Below are 15,104 nucleotides of genomic sequence, written 5' to 3' on the forward strand. Positions count from 1 at the left end.
TAATGTTTTGTATTGTGTTTATACCTTGTATTAGGGCTCCTAGGGTTGTCCCAATTTTTTCTTCCATGATCTTTATCGTTTTAGTCTTTATGTTTAAGTCTTTGATCCACTTGGAGTTAGTTTTTGTGCATGGTGTGAGGTATGGGTCCTGTTTCATTTTTTTGCAAATGGATATCCAGTTATGCCAGCACCATTTGTTAAAAAGGCTATCTTTTCCCCAGTTAATTGACACTGGTCCTTTGTCAAATATCAGCTGCTCATACGTGGATGGATCTATGTCTGGGTTCTCAATTCTGTTCCGCTGGTCTATGTGTCTGTTGTTGTACCAATACCAGGCTGTTTTGACTACTGTGGCTGTATAATAGGTTCTGAAGTCAGGTAAGGTGAGGCCTCCCACTTTCTTCTTCTTTTTCAGTAGTGCTTTGCTTATCTGGGGCTTCTTTCCCTTCCATATGAAATTGGTGATTTGTTTCTCTATCCTCTTAAAATATGACATTGGAATTTGGATCGGAAGTGCGTTAAATGTATAGATGGCTTTTGGTAGAATAGACATTTTTACTATGTTAAGTCTTCCTATCCATGAGCAGGGTATGTTTTTCCACTTAAGCATGTCCTTTTTAATTTCTTGTAGTAGAGCTTTGTAGTTTTCTTTGTATAGGTCTTTTACATCCTTGGTAAGATTTATTCCTAAGTATCTTATCTTCTTGGGGGCTCCTGTGAATGGTATTGATTTGGTGATTTCCTCTTTGATGTTCTTTTTGTTGATGTAGAGGAATCCAAGTGATTTTTGTATGTTTATTTTATAACCTGAGACTCTGCCAAACTCTTTTATTAGTTTCAGTAGTTTTCTGGAGGATTCCTTAGGGTTTTCTGTGTATATAATCATGTCATCTGCAAATAGTGATAACTTTACTTCTTCCTTGCCAATCCGGATACCTTTTATTTCTTTGTCTAGCCTAATTGCCCTGGCTAGGACTTCCAACACGATGTTGAATAAGAGCGGTGATAAAGGGCATCCTTGTCTGGTTCCCGTTCTCAAGGGAAATGCTTTCAGGTTCTCTCCATTTAGAGTGATATTGGCTGTTGGCTTTGCATAGATGCCCTTTATTATGTTGAGGAATTTTCCTTCAATTCCTATCTTGGTAAGAGTTTTTATCACAAATGGGTGTTGGACTTTGTCAAATGCCTTTTCTGCATCAATTGATAAGATCATGTGGTTTTTGTCTTTTGTTTTATTTATGTGATGGATTACATTAATGGTTTCTCTGATATTAAACCAGCCTTGCATACCTGGTATAAATCCCACTTGATCAGGGTGAATTATTTTTTTGATGTGTTGTTGGATTCTATTGGCTAGAATTTTTTTTTTTTTTTCACTTTTATTAAGCTTCAAGTGAACGTTTACAAATCCAATCAGTCTGTCACATATAAGTTTACATACATCTCACTCCCTACTCCCACTTACTCTCCCCGTCTTGAGTCAGCCCTTTCAGTCTCTCGTTTCTTGACAATTTTGCCGGCTTCCCTCTCTCTCTATCCTCCCATCCCCCCTCCAGACAAGAGTTGCCAACACAATCTCAAGTGTCCACCTGATATAATTAGCTCACTCTTCATCAGCATCTCTCTCCCACCCGCTGACCAGTCCCTTTCATTTCTGATGAGTTGTCTTCGGGGATGGTTCCTGTCCTGTGTCAACTGAAGGTCTGGGGAGCATGGCCGCCGGGATTCCTCCAGTCTCAGTCAGACCATTAAGTTTGGTCTTCTTATGAGAATTTGGGGTCTGCATCCCACTGATCTCCTGCTCCCTCAGGGGTTCTCTGCTGAGCTCCCTGTCAGGGCAGTCATCAATTGTGGCCGGGCACCAACTAGTTCTTCTTATTGGCTAGAATTTTGTTGAGGATTTTTGCATCAATGTTCATGAGGGATATAGGTCTATAATTTTCTTTTTTTGTAATGTCTTTACCTGGTTTTGGTATCAGGGAGATGGTGGCTTCATAGAATGAGTTGGGTAGTATTCTGTCATTTTCTATGCTTTGGAATACCTTCAGAAGTAGTGGTGTTAACTCTTCTCTGAAAGTTTGGTAGAACTCTGCAGTGAAGCCGTCCAGGCCAGGGCTTTTTTTTGTTGGGAGTTTTTTGATTACCGTTTCAATCTCTTTTTTTGTTATGGGTCTATTTAGTTGTTCTACTTCTGAATGTGTTAGTTTAGGTAGGTAGTGTTTTTCCAGGAATTCATCCATTTCTTCTAGGTTTTCAAATTTGTTAGAGTACAATTTTTCATAATAATCTGAAATGATTCTTTTAATTTCATTTGGTTCTGTTGTGATGTGGTCCTTCTCATTTCTTATTCGGGTTATTTGTTTCCTTTCCTGTATTTCTTTAGTCAGTCTAGCCAGTGGTTTATCAATTTTGTTAATTTTTTCAAAGAACCAGCTTTTGGCTTTGTTAATTCTTTCAATTGTTTTTCTGTTCTCTAATTCATTTAGTTCAGCTCTAATTTTTATTATTTGTTTTCTTCTGGTGCCTGATGGGTTCTTTTGTTGCTCAGTTTCTATTTGTTCAAGTTGTCGGGACAGTTCTCTGATTTTGGCTCTTTCTTCTTTTTGTAGGTGTGCATTTATTGATATAAATTGGCCTCTGAGCACTGCTTTTGCTGTGTCCCAGAGGTTTTGATAGGAAGTATTTTCATTCTCGTTGCTTTCTAAGAATTTCCTTATTCGCTCCTTGATGTCTTCTATAACCCAGTCTTTTTTCAGGAGGGTATGGTTCATTTTCCAAGTATTTGATTTCTTTTCCCTCGTTTTTCTGTTATTGATCTCTAGTTTTATTGCCTTGTGGTCTGAGAAGATGCTTTGTAATATTTCGATGTTTTGGACTCTGCAAAGGTTTGTTTTATGACCTAATATGTGGTCTATTCTAGAGAATGTTCCATGTGCGCTAGAAAAAAAAGTATATTTTGCAGCAGTTGGGTAGAGAGTTCTGTATAAGTCAATGAGGTCAAGTTGGTTGATTGTTGTAATTAGATCTTCCGTGTCTCTGTTGAGCTTCTTACTGGATGTCCTGTCCTTCTCCGAAAGTGGTGTGTTGAAGTCTCCTACTATAATTGTGGAGGTATCTATCTCGCTTTTCAATTCTGTTAAAATTTGATTTATGTATCTTGCAGCCCTGTCATTGGGTGCATAAATATTTAATATGGTTATGTCTTCCTGATCAATTGTCCCTTTTATCATTATATAGTGTCCTTCTTTATCCTTTGTGGTGGATTTAAGTCTAAAGTCTATTTTGTCAGAAATTAATACTGCTACTCCTCTTCTTTTTTGCTTATTGGTTGCTTGATATACTTTTTTCCATCCTTTGAGTTTTAGTTTGTTTGTGTCTCTAAGTCTAAGGTGTGTCTCTTGTAGGCAGCATATAGATGGATCGTGTTTCTTTATCCAGTCTGTGACTCTCTGTCTCTTTATTGGTGCATTTAGTCCATTTACATTCAGGGTAATTATAGATAAATAAGTTTTTAGTGCTGTCATTTTGATGCCTTTTTATGTGTGTTGTTGACAATTTCATTTTTACACTTACTTTTTTGTGCTGAGGCATTTTTCTTAGTAAATTGTGAGATCCTCATTTTCATAGTGCTTGACTTTATGTTAGTTGAGTCGTTACGTTTTTCTTGGTTTTTATCTTGAGTTATAGAGTTGTTATACCTCTTTGTGGTTACCTTATTATTTACCCCTATCTTTCTAAGTAAAACCTAACTTGTATTGTTCTATATCGCCTTGTATCACTCTCCATCTGGCAGTTCAATGCCTTCTGTATTTAGTCCCTCTTTTTGATTATTGTGATCTTTTACATATTGACTTCCATGGTTCCCTGTTATGTGTATTTTTTTTTAATTAATCTTAATTTGTTTGTTTTTGTGATTTCCCTATTTGAGTTGATATCAGGACGTTCTGTTTTGTGACCTTGTGTTGTGCTGATATCTAATATTATTGGTTCTCTGACCAAACAATATCCTTTAGTATTTCTTGTAGCTTTGGTTTGGTTTTTGCAACTTCTCTAAACTTGTGTTTGTCTGTGAATATCTTTATTTCGCCTTCATATTTCAGAGAGAGTTTTGCTGGATATATGATCCTTGGCTGGCAGTTTTTCTCCTTGCCTGCATGGTTTCTGCTGAGTAGTCAGAACATATTCTTATTGATTCTCCCTTGAAGGAAACCTTTCTTTTCTCCCTGGCTGCTTTTAAAATTTTCTGTTTATCTTTGGTTTTGGTGAGTTTGATGATAATATGTCTTGGTGTTTTTCTTTTTGGATCAATCTTAAATGGGATTCGATGAGTATCTTGGATAGATATCCTTTCGTCTTTCATGATGTCAGGGAAGTTTTCTGTCAGGAGTTCTTCAACTATTTTCTCTGTGTTTTCTGTCCCCCCTCCCTGTTCTGGGACTCCAATCACCCGCAGGTTATCCTTCTTGATAGAGTCCCACATGATTCTTAGGGTTTCTTCATTTTTTTTAATTCTTTTATCTGATTTTTTTTCAGCTATGTTGGTGTTGATTCCCTGGTCCTCCAGATGTCCCAGTCTGCATTCTAATTGCTCGAGTCTGCTCCTCTGACTTCCTAGTGCGTTGTCTAATTCTGTAATTTTATTGTTAATCTTTTGGATTTCTAGATGTTGTCTCTCTATGGATTCTTGCAACTTATTAATTTTTCCAGTATGTTCTTGAATAATCTTTTTGAGTTCTTCAACAGTTTTATCAGTGTGTTCCTTGGCTTTTTCTGCAGTTATCCTAATTTCATTTGTGATATCATTAAGCATTCTGTAAATTAGTTTTGTATATTCTGTATCTGATAATTCCAGGATTGTATCTTCATTTGGGAAAGATTTTGATTCTTTTGTTTGGGGGGTTGGAGAAGCTGGCATGGTCTGCTTCTTTAAGTGGTTTGATATGGATTGTTGTCTCCGAGCCATCACTGGGAAACTAGTTTTTCCAGAAAATCCGCTGCGTCCAGTCCAAATCCCTGCAGGATGGTTCCCCGGCTCGGACGCTGCTCTTTCTGCTCCAAGACCAGTCACTGCCTCCCGGGGACTTCTCCTACCGGCTGCGTCCCACGGCACCCGTGGAACCGGCTGGTCCCCCTCCCGGGGTTAGTTCAGGGGGGTGGAGCAGCTCTCTGTGCTTGTGCCGTACCTGACTGGTACGCTGGCTCCAGGCTCTGGAAACAATCGCTGCTTCCCCGTATTAGTTCGTTCTCCGTCTCTAAATCTGTGTTTGTTGTTCAGGGTTCGTAGATTGTTATGTATGTGATCGATTCACTTGTTTTTCCGTGGCTTTGTTGTAAGAGGGATCCGAGGTAGCGTCTGCCTAGTCCGCCATCTTGGCTCCGCCCCCCCCCAATTTTTTTTTTTTATAGTAGTGGTTTATTCTGTAATTGCTCACGGAGTCTTATCTTGTTTTGTTTTCTTTCAATATACGTGGATGGGCTACTAGATTGTGCTGTCTTGTTTGTTGTAGCCCTTGACTTACTTATGACCTGTTACCAGCTGGTTTGGGCTGTTGCCAGATATATATGCCTGAGTCTATTCACTATTCTTGAGTAGAATCTGATTTTGGGTCAACAAGTGTGTGCTGCACCCTAACACCTATCCAGCTCGAGAAGTAGTGGTGATAGTTGTGTGCACCAGATTATATTAGCAGCTGGGGTTTACCCTCTGGGGGGGCAGGATGCTGACAGGCTTCCCCCAAGTGTCAGTGAGGTAGGTGTGTCTCTATTCCTGTAGCACCTTGGTAGGAGGGCACTGCAGCTGTACCTTAGGCCCCCAGTGCAAGTACCTCTACTGATTGGTAGGTGTCACCCTCCTTAGGCCCCTAAGGCAAGAGGCTAGGTGGTCTGGGGGGAGCTTCAGCCCTCAGTTCCCTGTTGTGGGTCAGTTAGGGCTCTGTTGAATAAGCAGAGATATCAGACCTGGGAAACTTGTTTTTCCAGAAAATCCGCTGACTGGGACGCTGGCTCCAGGCTCCAAAAACAGTCGCTGCTTCCCCGTATTTGTTCGTTCTCCGTCTCTAAATCTGTGTTTATTGTTCAGAGTTCGTAGATTGTTATGTATGTGATCGATTCACTTGTTTTTCTGAGTCTTTGTTGCAAGAGGGATCCGAGGTAGCGTCTACCTAGTCCGCCATCTTGGCCCCACCTGGCTTGTAATCTTTATGGGAGCAGATTCCCAGGTCTTTCCTCTGTGGAGCTGCTGGGTGGGTTCAAACCACCAGCCTTTCGGTTAGCAGCAGAATGCTTAGCTGTTGTGCTTCCAGGGCTCCGGGCTTGTATACGGGAGATCAGAAACAGGCTAGTTGTTGGGGCTGGCCTGTCTGGAGGATGGATGTGTTGGGAAGGGGTGGGAGATAAGAAGCAGGGTTGCAGAACTCCACAGTTGAGACTTTCCAGGCAGAAGAGTGGGGAGGGGGCTCAGTGACACTCTCCCCAGATGGGCTGTCACCTTGGATCTGGGTGTGGGCTCTCTGGGATCAGGCTCATCTGATTCCTGCTGGCTGTAGACTTGAGTAGCTTCTGGATTTGAGACATGTTAGCTGAAGGTGCCACTTGCTCACCTGCTGGGCTGCACCCAGGGTGGCCTTGATGGGAAGTGTCTAAGCATTATCCCTGTCCTGTGGCCCTGAAACCTTGCCAGGTAATCCCCGAAGCTTCATGACTCATTTTTCTCCAGTGTGGGAAGAGGAACTGCTGCGAAGACTGTGGGTGAAGCAGGAGGAGGAGCGTGGTCTTCACATCCCTGTGCCTTGGAATGCTTCCCATGTGATGGCTTTCACCTCATGTGGCATCTTGGTCCCGAGGTTGGGCTTATATGCAGCTCTGCCTCATCTCTGCCTTGATGATCTGGTGACTTTAGGGCAAATTGCTGAACCTCTCTGAGTCATGCATGGACAATTTAGAGCTGACTGACAGAAGGAATGAGTTAGACCCACTCTATTCATAAACCTTATAAAAACTAGCAGCCAAGCCCCTGGAGGTGGACAAAATGAGTCTGGTTGACACTGGCTTACCACGGAGAGTAGAAGGGGTACATTGTCTGTTGAGAATTTAAACACAATAATAAAATTGAGTAAGAATCTGCCTACTTTTTATCATCACCAAGCATTGGCAATTCTAAGCAATGCCAGTGATAACATACACCTCCATTCTGGGGTAGCCTCCTACCCCCTTCCCTACTTGGTACACTGTTGCTGGTTAGTTACCTTGAGTCTCACCAAAGCTGGAGCCAGTAGACCTAGATTTGAGTCCTAGCCCTGCTATGAGGGCCTGCTCCCTGGCCCAACTACCAAATCATTTAACCTCTCTGACTCTCAGTTTTCTTATCTGTAAAATGGAACTAGGACTAATACCTGCAAACATTAAAGGAGAGAATGACTATGATAGTAGGTTACAAACAAGAAAGCTGGATGTAAATGTTGTAATGCTCATGTTCCTATATAAAATGTATCCCATGGTGTCATATTTGGGTCATGCCTGGGCTATTCTCCTTTGGCAGTGAAGAATTTTGGGGTGATTGAGCTAGGCTGTGCCATGAAGCTTAGAAGCTGGTGTGGGAGGTATTTTTGAGCACTGAGAAACTATTCTAGATGTACTACATTTCATCTGATTCCAAGGCAGCTACATGAGAGCACTCTTGGGTTGCCACCCTGGGCTGCCAAGTTCTGGAGCGAAGCCCATCTGCCAGTGACACTGGTAGCAGAGTAGCCCTGCCTGTCCTGCCTGGGGTGCTGAGTGAATGAGGAGTGAGCCCCCTGCCTGGAAAGAGGGGTGTGTTCCTGATATAATAGCAGGAGAGCTGCCAACAGGAGCAGAGAAGGCAGTTTCTGCATCTTGGAGATTCACTGTCTCTTGCTAAACCCTTGTATGTGACTTCTCTAAGCCAGCCTTAGACAACAGAGGTCCACGCCTCATGCCCTCTACAGCACTGAATGATAAAGTCCTTTCTTAGGCATTATCTCACGATCTCCCTAACAGCCCTGTGAGGTGGGCAGGGTAGATATTATTATCCTCACTTAACAAGGGAGGAAGTTGAGGCCCGGGTTATTGAACAGGCTGCCCAGGGTCATGGTCAGTTAGTGGCAAGCAGAGATGGGAACCCTGGTCTCCTAAGCCTCAGCCCAGAGATGGGAATTTGGAGAGTGACAGGACAGTCTTCACTTCTGTTCAGTGTTGTTGCAGTCTCTTCAGAGCTTTCTGACAGGAAGCAAAGGTGAACCTTCATGTGGCAGGTAGACAAGAAGGCAGTTACTTGTCCAAGCCCACAAAGTTTTGATGGCAGAACCAGGACTAGGAGTCAGGGCTCCTGACCAGCTCTGCACTGTGTTAGACCATGGATTAGATGTTGACTGTGGCTATAGGGGGAAAATTGGAATATGTGTGCTTTGCCTACGTGTAATAATATTCTCGTGTGTCTTAGTTATCTAGTGCTGCTGTAGCAGAAATGCCACAAGTGGATGGCTTTAACAAAGATAAGTGTATGTTCTCACAGTAAAGTAGGCTAAAAGTCCAAATTCAGGGTGTCAGCTCCACGGGAAGGCTTTCTCTGTCGGCCTTCTCATCAATCTTCCCCCAGACTAGGTGCTTCTCTGCACAGGGACCCCAGGTCCAAAGGATATACTCTGCTCCCAGCACTACTTTCTTGGTGGTTTGAGGTTCGCCTGTCTCTTTGTTGGCTTCTTTCTTTTATATCTCAAGAGATTGCCTCCAGATACAACCCAATCTTGTAGACTGAGTCCTGCCTCACTAACACAACTGCTGCCCATCCTCCCTCATTAACATTATAGAGACAGGATTTACAACATACAGGAAAGTCACATACTACCAGGAATCATGGCTCAGCCAAATTGATACACATTTTTGGGGGGACAAAATTCAATCCATGACATAGTAGTGTTCCCGTAATTCTTGAGTTAGCTTAGGCAATGACCTCCAGAAAGGCTGGATGTCTCCCCTCTGCCCTCTCTCTGATGATGCCTTGGGTGGCACTGTCCTAACCTAGAGGGGCCCTCGCTGTCACCCTCACCCCCATAGCCTAGCTGGGTAGCTTCTGCACCATGGGGTCTGCCATGTGCCCTCTGATGGGCACAATGGAGCCACCTCAGCACTAGCTTTTGGGCATCTGCTGTGGGTACCCACACTGCAAACTTCCACTCCTGTTATCCCCAAAACCCAAGTAATCGTCTGTCTTGATTTGCAAATTAACATAGTGGCAGTTTGATTAGTGACTCCCCAAGAAAGCCTGTGCTGGTGGGAGAGACAATCCTTCCCTTTCTCCCCTCCAGAGCAAAGGATGAAGGAGGTGTAGTACTCAAAAGGACAGAGGATGCATGATTCACCTCAGTATCGTTTCTTCATCTGTAAAATGGGGATCATCAGAGAGCTGTTGTAAGTCAGGGGTTCTCAGCCCTGGCTGTACAGCAGGATCACGTTTAAGTATCAGATGCCCAGGCTGCAACCCAGGCCAGGAATTCAGAATCCCTGGGGGTGGGACCTGGTGGTGCAGTGGTTAACAGCTACGGCTAACTACGGATACAAACCGAAAGGTCAGCTGTTCGAATCCATCAGCCGCTCCTTGGAAACCCCATGGGGCTGTTCTACTCTGTCCTATAGGGCCGCTATGAGTCGGAATCGACTTGATGGCAACGGGTTTTTTTTTTTTTTTTTTTAATGGGGATGGGACCCAGGCCCCGGCTGCATTAACAGTTCCCCAGGTGATTCCAATATACAGTTAAGGTTGAAAACTTCTGCTCCAAGGATTAAGAGTTGGTTAATTGCTTCAAACAGAGGTATTCTCACATATGGCTGCATTGGAATTGTCTGGGAAGCTTTTAAAATTACACAATTCCCTGGCCACGCATCCAGACCACTGAAATCAGTGACTTCTGTGTCCGGAATCTTTTGCTCGACCCTCACGTGAGCCACAAGCTTATAACAGTCCTAATAGCTACCATGTATTAGTAGCTACTGTATTATATTATATAGGAGCCCTGGTGGCACAGTGGTTAAGCGCTTAACTGCTAACAAAAGGTTGGCAGCTTGAATGCACCAGTGGCTCCGTGGAAGAAAAGACTCAGCAATGTGCTCCCGTAAAGATTACGGCCTAGGTATGGGGCAGTTCTACTCTGTCATATAGCGTTGCTAGGATTTGGAATTGACTCAGCAGCACACAACCAGAGGCAGATTAACCAGTAAGCAAGCTACACGCGGGTTTACAGTAAGCAAGGTACTCACGGGCTTACTTGTGCTTGCTTACTAACCTGTAGTGAACAATTTCACATGGGTTTCACTGTACTAATCTGTTTACTACAGATTAGTAAGTAAGCACAAGTGAGCCCATGCTTACCTTTTCTTACTGGGTCACCTGCCTCTGTCAGGGATTGTAATATTGAAAAGAAAGCTTTGATTCTGTCAGAAGGTGCTGTGGGGTTAGGAGAAAGACAGATGCCAGCCATACCTAGAAGCAGTCTTTGATGTGCTGAAAAAATGTGAAATTGTTCACTATAGCCCATGCTTACCTTGCTTATTGGATAATCCACCCCTGGCATAAATCCCTGAGGCCAGGCCAGTCTGATCTTGAAGCCTGCTCTCCATGCCCAAAACCTCATGTGGCCTGGGGGCTGGCCCTAGCGGAGGGTGTTCTCCACTCTTCCCAGTAACTGCCCAAGGAAAGGGGGAAATGAACAAGCAGCCCTGGCTTTCCTGGTGGCTCCCCCAGACTCACTGAGTAGAGGACCCCTCCCCTATGAAGAGAGGAAAGATGCGCCGTGTTGCCTGGTATTTGGCTTTGTCTTAGTTATCCGCTCTCAAAATACCTCCTTTTGGCGGAAGCAAGACGCCTGCACATTAAGTCTGACCTCCAGTCACCCTTCATGGCCACAGCTGCTCTCACAAAGAGAAAACTCAGGCAGGGAAAGCAAACACTCATTTGCTTTTTGAGAGCTTGAGGAATTTTCCAGGCATGTGTTATAGAAAAATGCCTCCGTTTCCCTCAGAAGACAAAGTGGAGGCTCTTTTAAGGTGACCTGAAATGTGTAGCTCTGCTTCACAAGACCTCTCTTCCCTTTTCATCTGAGCAATCAAGTCCTAACATAATAGAGTGTGAGGCTGGGAGCTGTGGGGTCTGACTGCCAAACCAAACACCGCACATCCACCTATGTGCTCTGGAAGCCTAAACAAATCACTTAAAATTCTCAAGCTTTGGTTTCCCTGAGGGTCAAGTAGAGAGACTGAGCCTCATCTGCCCTCAGGGCTGCTGCGAAGAGGTTGTGGGAACACCAAAATGCCACACCATGTGAGCAGCCCCTTGAGGTATCTGAGACAGAGAAGAGCGTGGCCATCCAGATGCTAAGACTCAAGGCTGGCTGGGACTGGAAGTTTTGTTAAGTGTTTGCTGTCATCCACTAAGGGACCCTATGTCCCCGAGGCCCGAAGTGGCTCCAAGTGACCAGCTGTGTTAGAAAGCACACTGAACGTATTCACTTGGCTTTGGGAGGACTGGCTTCACTCCACCTGCGTCAGACCCTAATGTGGGAACAGCTCAGGGCCAAGTTAAAAAAAAAAAAAAACAACCAGTTGCTGTTGAGTCAATTCCGACTCATAGTGACCCTGTAGGACAGAACAGAACTGCACCACAGAGTTTCCAAGGAGCACTTGGCGGATCCGAAGTGCCAACCCTTTGGTTAGCAGCCGTAGCGCTTAACCACTACTCGACCAAGGTTTCCTCAGGGCCAATATTGGATCCTAAATAGCTCAAACCTTAGAGTTAGTAGACAATGTAATGTAAATTTGGCTCTACAAAGACTTCCCTGCCCAGCCCTGGGACCTCTCCCTCCTCAGAGTTCTACCTATACCTGTTGTCTTTACCTTTTTTCTTTGTCCACTACTGCCCAGCTCAGAGCCTGGCACAGAGAAGGTGCTCACACAGTGTTAAGTGGATGGAAGGATGAGGGGATGGAGAGAGACATGAATATGTGTTCAGTGACTTTTCTAAGGTAGTTGCCATAGAATGCTATTTAAGTGTTCGTGTGTTTATTCCTTGCTTACTTGGCTTGACTTTTTGTTGTTGTTTCCAGTTAGGTTTATTTTGGAGACTATCTCACTGAGCATTATTCTAATAATGGAGTGGTCCAGCTGTCTTCTGAAGTTGAGGCAAATATCCAGAGCCTCTCACTGCGTGTGACTCTCACCCTAGAGCCACTTAGATAGTACATCCTTAGTCTAGAGTCTAGAGGCCCTTATTAAGCTATTAAGCTGAACCATAAAACTTCCTAAGTTCTGTCCCAAGAAGTGTGTATTTTGGGTGGCAAGAAAACATGCGGCATGCAGTGAGATACCACTTCACAGCCACTGAATGGCTATGATCAAAAAGACAGATAATAACAAGTGTTGGCAAGAATGTGGAGAAACTGAAACTCTTGTACATTGTCAGTGGTGTTGTAAAATGATGCAGCCTTTGGAAATCAGTCTGGCAGTTGCTCAAAGGTTAAACATGGAGTTATAATATCATCTAGCAATTTCACTCCTAGGTATATACCCAAGAGAGATGAAAATAGATGTTCACACAAAAACTTGTACACCAATGCTCATAAAAGCATTATCCATAATAGCCGAAAAGTGAAAACAACCCAAACGTCCATCAACTGATGAATGGATAAATAAAATGTGGTACATCCTTACAATGGAATATTATTCAGCCATGAAAATGAGTGAAGTACTAATACATGCTACAACATGGATGAACCTTGCGAACATTACGCTAAGTGAAAGAAGCCAGTCACTAAAGACTACATATTGTATGATTTCATTTACATGAAATGTCCAGAATAGGCAAATCTCTAGAGATAGAAAGTAGACTGGTGGTTGCCTAGGGCTGGGGGGAGATGGAGAGATTGAGGTGATGGCTAAGGGGTGTAGATTTCTTTTTGGAGTGATGAAAATGTCCTAAAATTGATGGATGCACAACTTTGTGAATATACTAAAATCATTGAATTGTACACTTTAATTGAAACCCTGGTGGTGTAGTGGTTAAGAGGTATGGCTGCTTACCGAAAAGTCCACAGTTCAAATCCACCAGGTGGGCCTTGGAAACCCTATGGGGCCATTCTATTCTGTCCTACGTGGTCGCTATGAGTCGGAATCGACTTGAGGGCGGTGGGTTTGGTTTGGTTTTAGGTACACTTTAAATGGGTGAGTTGTATGTTATGTGAATTATATCTCAATGAAGCATTTTTTTAAAGGAAGGAAAGCATGGGGAGATGGTAGCCTTAGGAGAGTGGGAGGGTATTCAGGAGGAGTGGCCACTGGATAGTCCCAGGGACTCTGCTGCTTCTGCTGGTCACCTGAACTGAGACAGTGAAGCAGCAGGGTTGCCCACTGCCCTTTCCCGTGGGGTGGGCTGCCCTGGGAGCACTCTGGGAAGGTGGCTCAGGGCTGACCACTGCCCTTCCCTGTGGGCGCCTGCCCTGGGAGCACTCTGGGAAGGTGGCTCAGGGCTGACCACTGCCCTTCCCTGTGGGCGCCTGCCCTGGGAGAATTCTGGGAAGGTGGCTCAGGGCTGACCACTGCCCTTCCCCATGGGTGCCTGCCCTGGGAGCACTCTGGGAAGGTGGCTCACGGCTGACCATTACCCTTCCCCATGGGCGCCTACCCTGGGAGCACTCTGGGAAGGTGGCTCAGGGCTGACCACTGCCCTTCCCCATGGGTGCTTGCCCTGGGAACACTCTCGGAAGGTGGCTTACCACTGACTGCTGCTCTGGCATGGACACCATCTCATGACTACTGTCTTAGTCCCTGTAGTGAAGGGTTTCCAGCCCCAGCTCTGAGTGCTAGTGCCCGAAGGGCTTTGTGGACAGTGGGCTGGATGCCTGGCTTTGCCATCAACTGTGAAGCCTCAGGTGGGTCACTCGTCCTCTCCTTGTCTCAGGTTCCTAGCATTTCACAACTCTGGGCAACAGTAGCCCCCTCTCTGTGAGGAGCTCCCACTATGACTATTAACATGGTCAGATTACTTCCCTCTTCCTCCACACCAGACTGCAGAGTTCCTGGCCTTACCTTTACATTGAGATCTTCATGCTCGCGTTTTCTCAGTGCTTCTGTGGTTTGGCTTAGGCCACATAATTGAGATTTTATTTGCTGGGAGGGGGAGTGGGAGCAAAGGGGTGAGATAGGAGTATAGAGGTGCTTTGTCCCCTCACAATTCCAAATGAGTGAATTTGTACTTGTCCCCAGATCGGGGGACCCAAACTAATAATAGTTACTGTATTTTGGTCCCATTGATTTTTTTTATTCCCCCCCCCCGCCCTTTTTAATCCTTCTTTTACACAGTACAAGCCTGTGGACTCTGTGATTCCTTCTCATGGGTACTAGACTTGGGTACTAGCTGAGGCTTTGGAATGATGAGGCTGCGTCATCCTGATCAAATCGCTAAACCACTCAGGGCCTCAGTGTTCACATCTGTATACTGGGAATGGCAATACTAAAAAGTAAAGGATTCCTGGGAACAGAAGAGAGGCCTGGTACCTGGCCCATCTCCATTCCTGGCTGACACCCAGGTGGGGATGCTGGTTGGTGACACACTTTGATGACCCTGAATTAGTGTGGCCTGGCGGCTGCCGGCCAAATCACTTCCCTGATTGCCACAGTGACTCCCTAATTGTGTGGCTCTGTGTCCCCACAGCGGCCAGTTCGCCATCGTGAAGAAGTGCCGAGAGAAGAGCACGGGGCTGGAATACGCAGCCAAGTTCATCAAGAAGCGGCAGAACCAGGCCAGCCGGCGGGGCGTGCAGCGGGAGGAGATCGAGCGGGAGGTGAACATCCTGCGGCAGGTGCTGCACCCCAACGTCATCACGCTGCACGACGTCTACGAGAACCGTACCGACGTGGTGCTCATCCTGGAGCTGTGAGTGGGCGCGCAAGGATGTGTGGGCGGGACAGCGGGGCACCCACCCACAGGCCCAGGGGGTGGCAGCCACCAGACCCAGGGTCAGCCCAGAGAGGATGTCAGTGTTGGGCAGCTTTCCTCAGCCTCAGTTACCTTTGTTCTCCTTCTGGACCCCGGGCTGGAG

At 45.1% G+C, this 15,104-nt stretch overlaps 1 protein-coding gene across 4 annotated transcripts in view; it reads left to right on the top strand.

Annotated features, from left to right (window-relative positions):
- Positions 1-15,104, top strand: part of DAPK2 (death associated protein kinase 2) — a 171,307-nt gene that overhangs the window by 91,735 nt on the left and 64,468 nt on the right. For all 4 annotated transcript variants that reach the window (XM_023558329.2, XM_023558326.2, XM_064267421.1 and 1 more), the window contains one exon: positions 14,717-14,938. In XM_023558329.2, the coding sequence (XP_023414097.1) occupies positions 14,717-14,938 (222 nt within the window). The remainder of the gene's footprint in view (positions 1-14,716; positions 14,939-15,104) is intronic.

Source organism: Loxodonta africana, chromosome 13, assembly GCF_030014295.1.
Source record: "Loxodonta africana isolate mLoxAfr1 chromosome 13, mLoxAfr1.hap2, whole genome shotgun sequence".
NCBI lineage: Eukaryota > Metazoa > Chordata > Mammalia > Proboscidea > Elephantidae > Loxodonta > Loxodonta africana.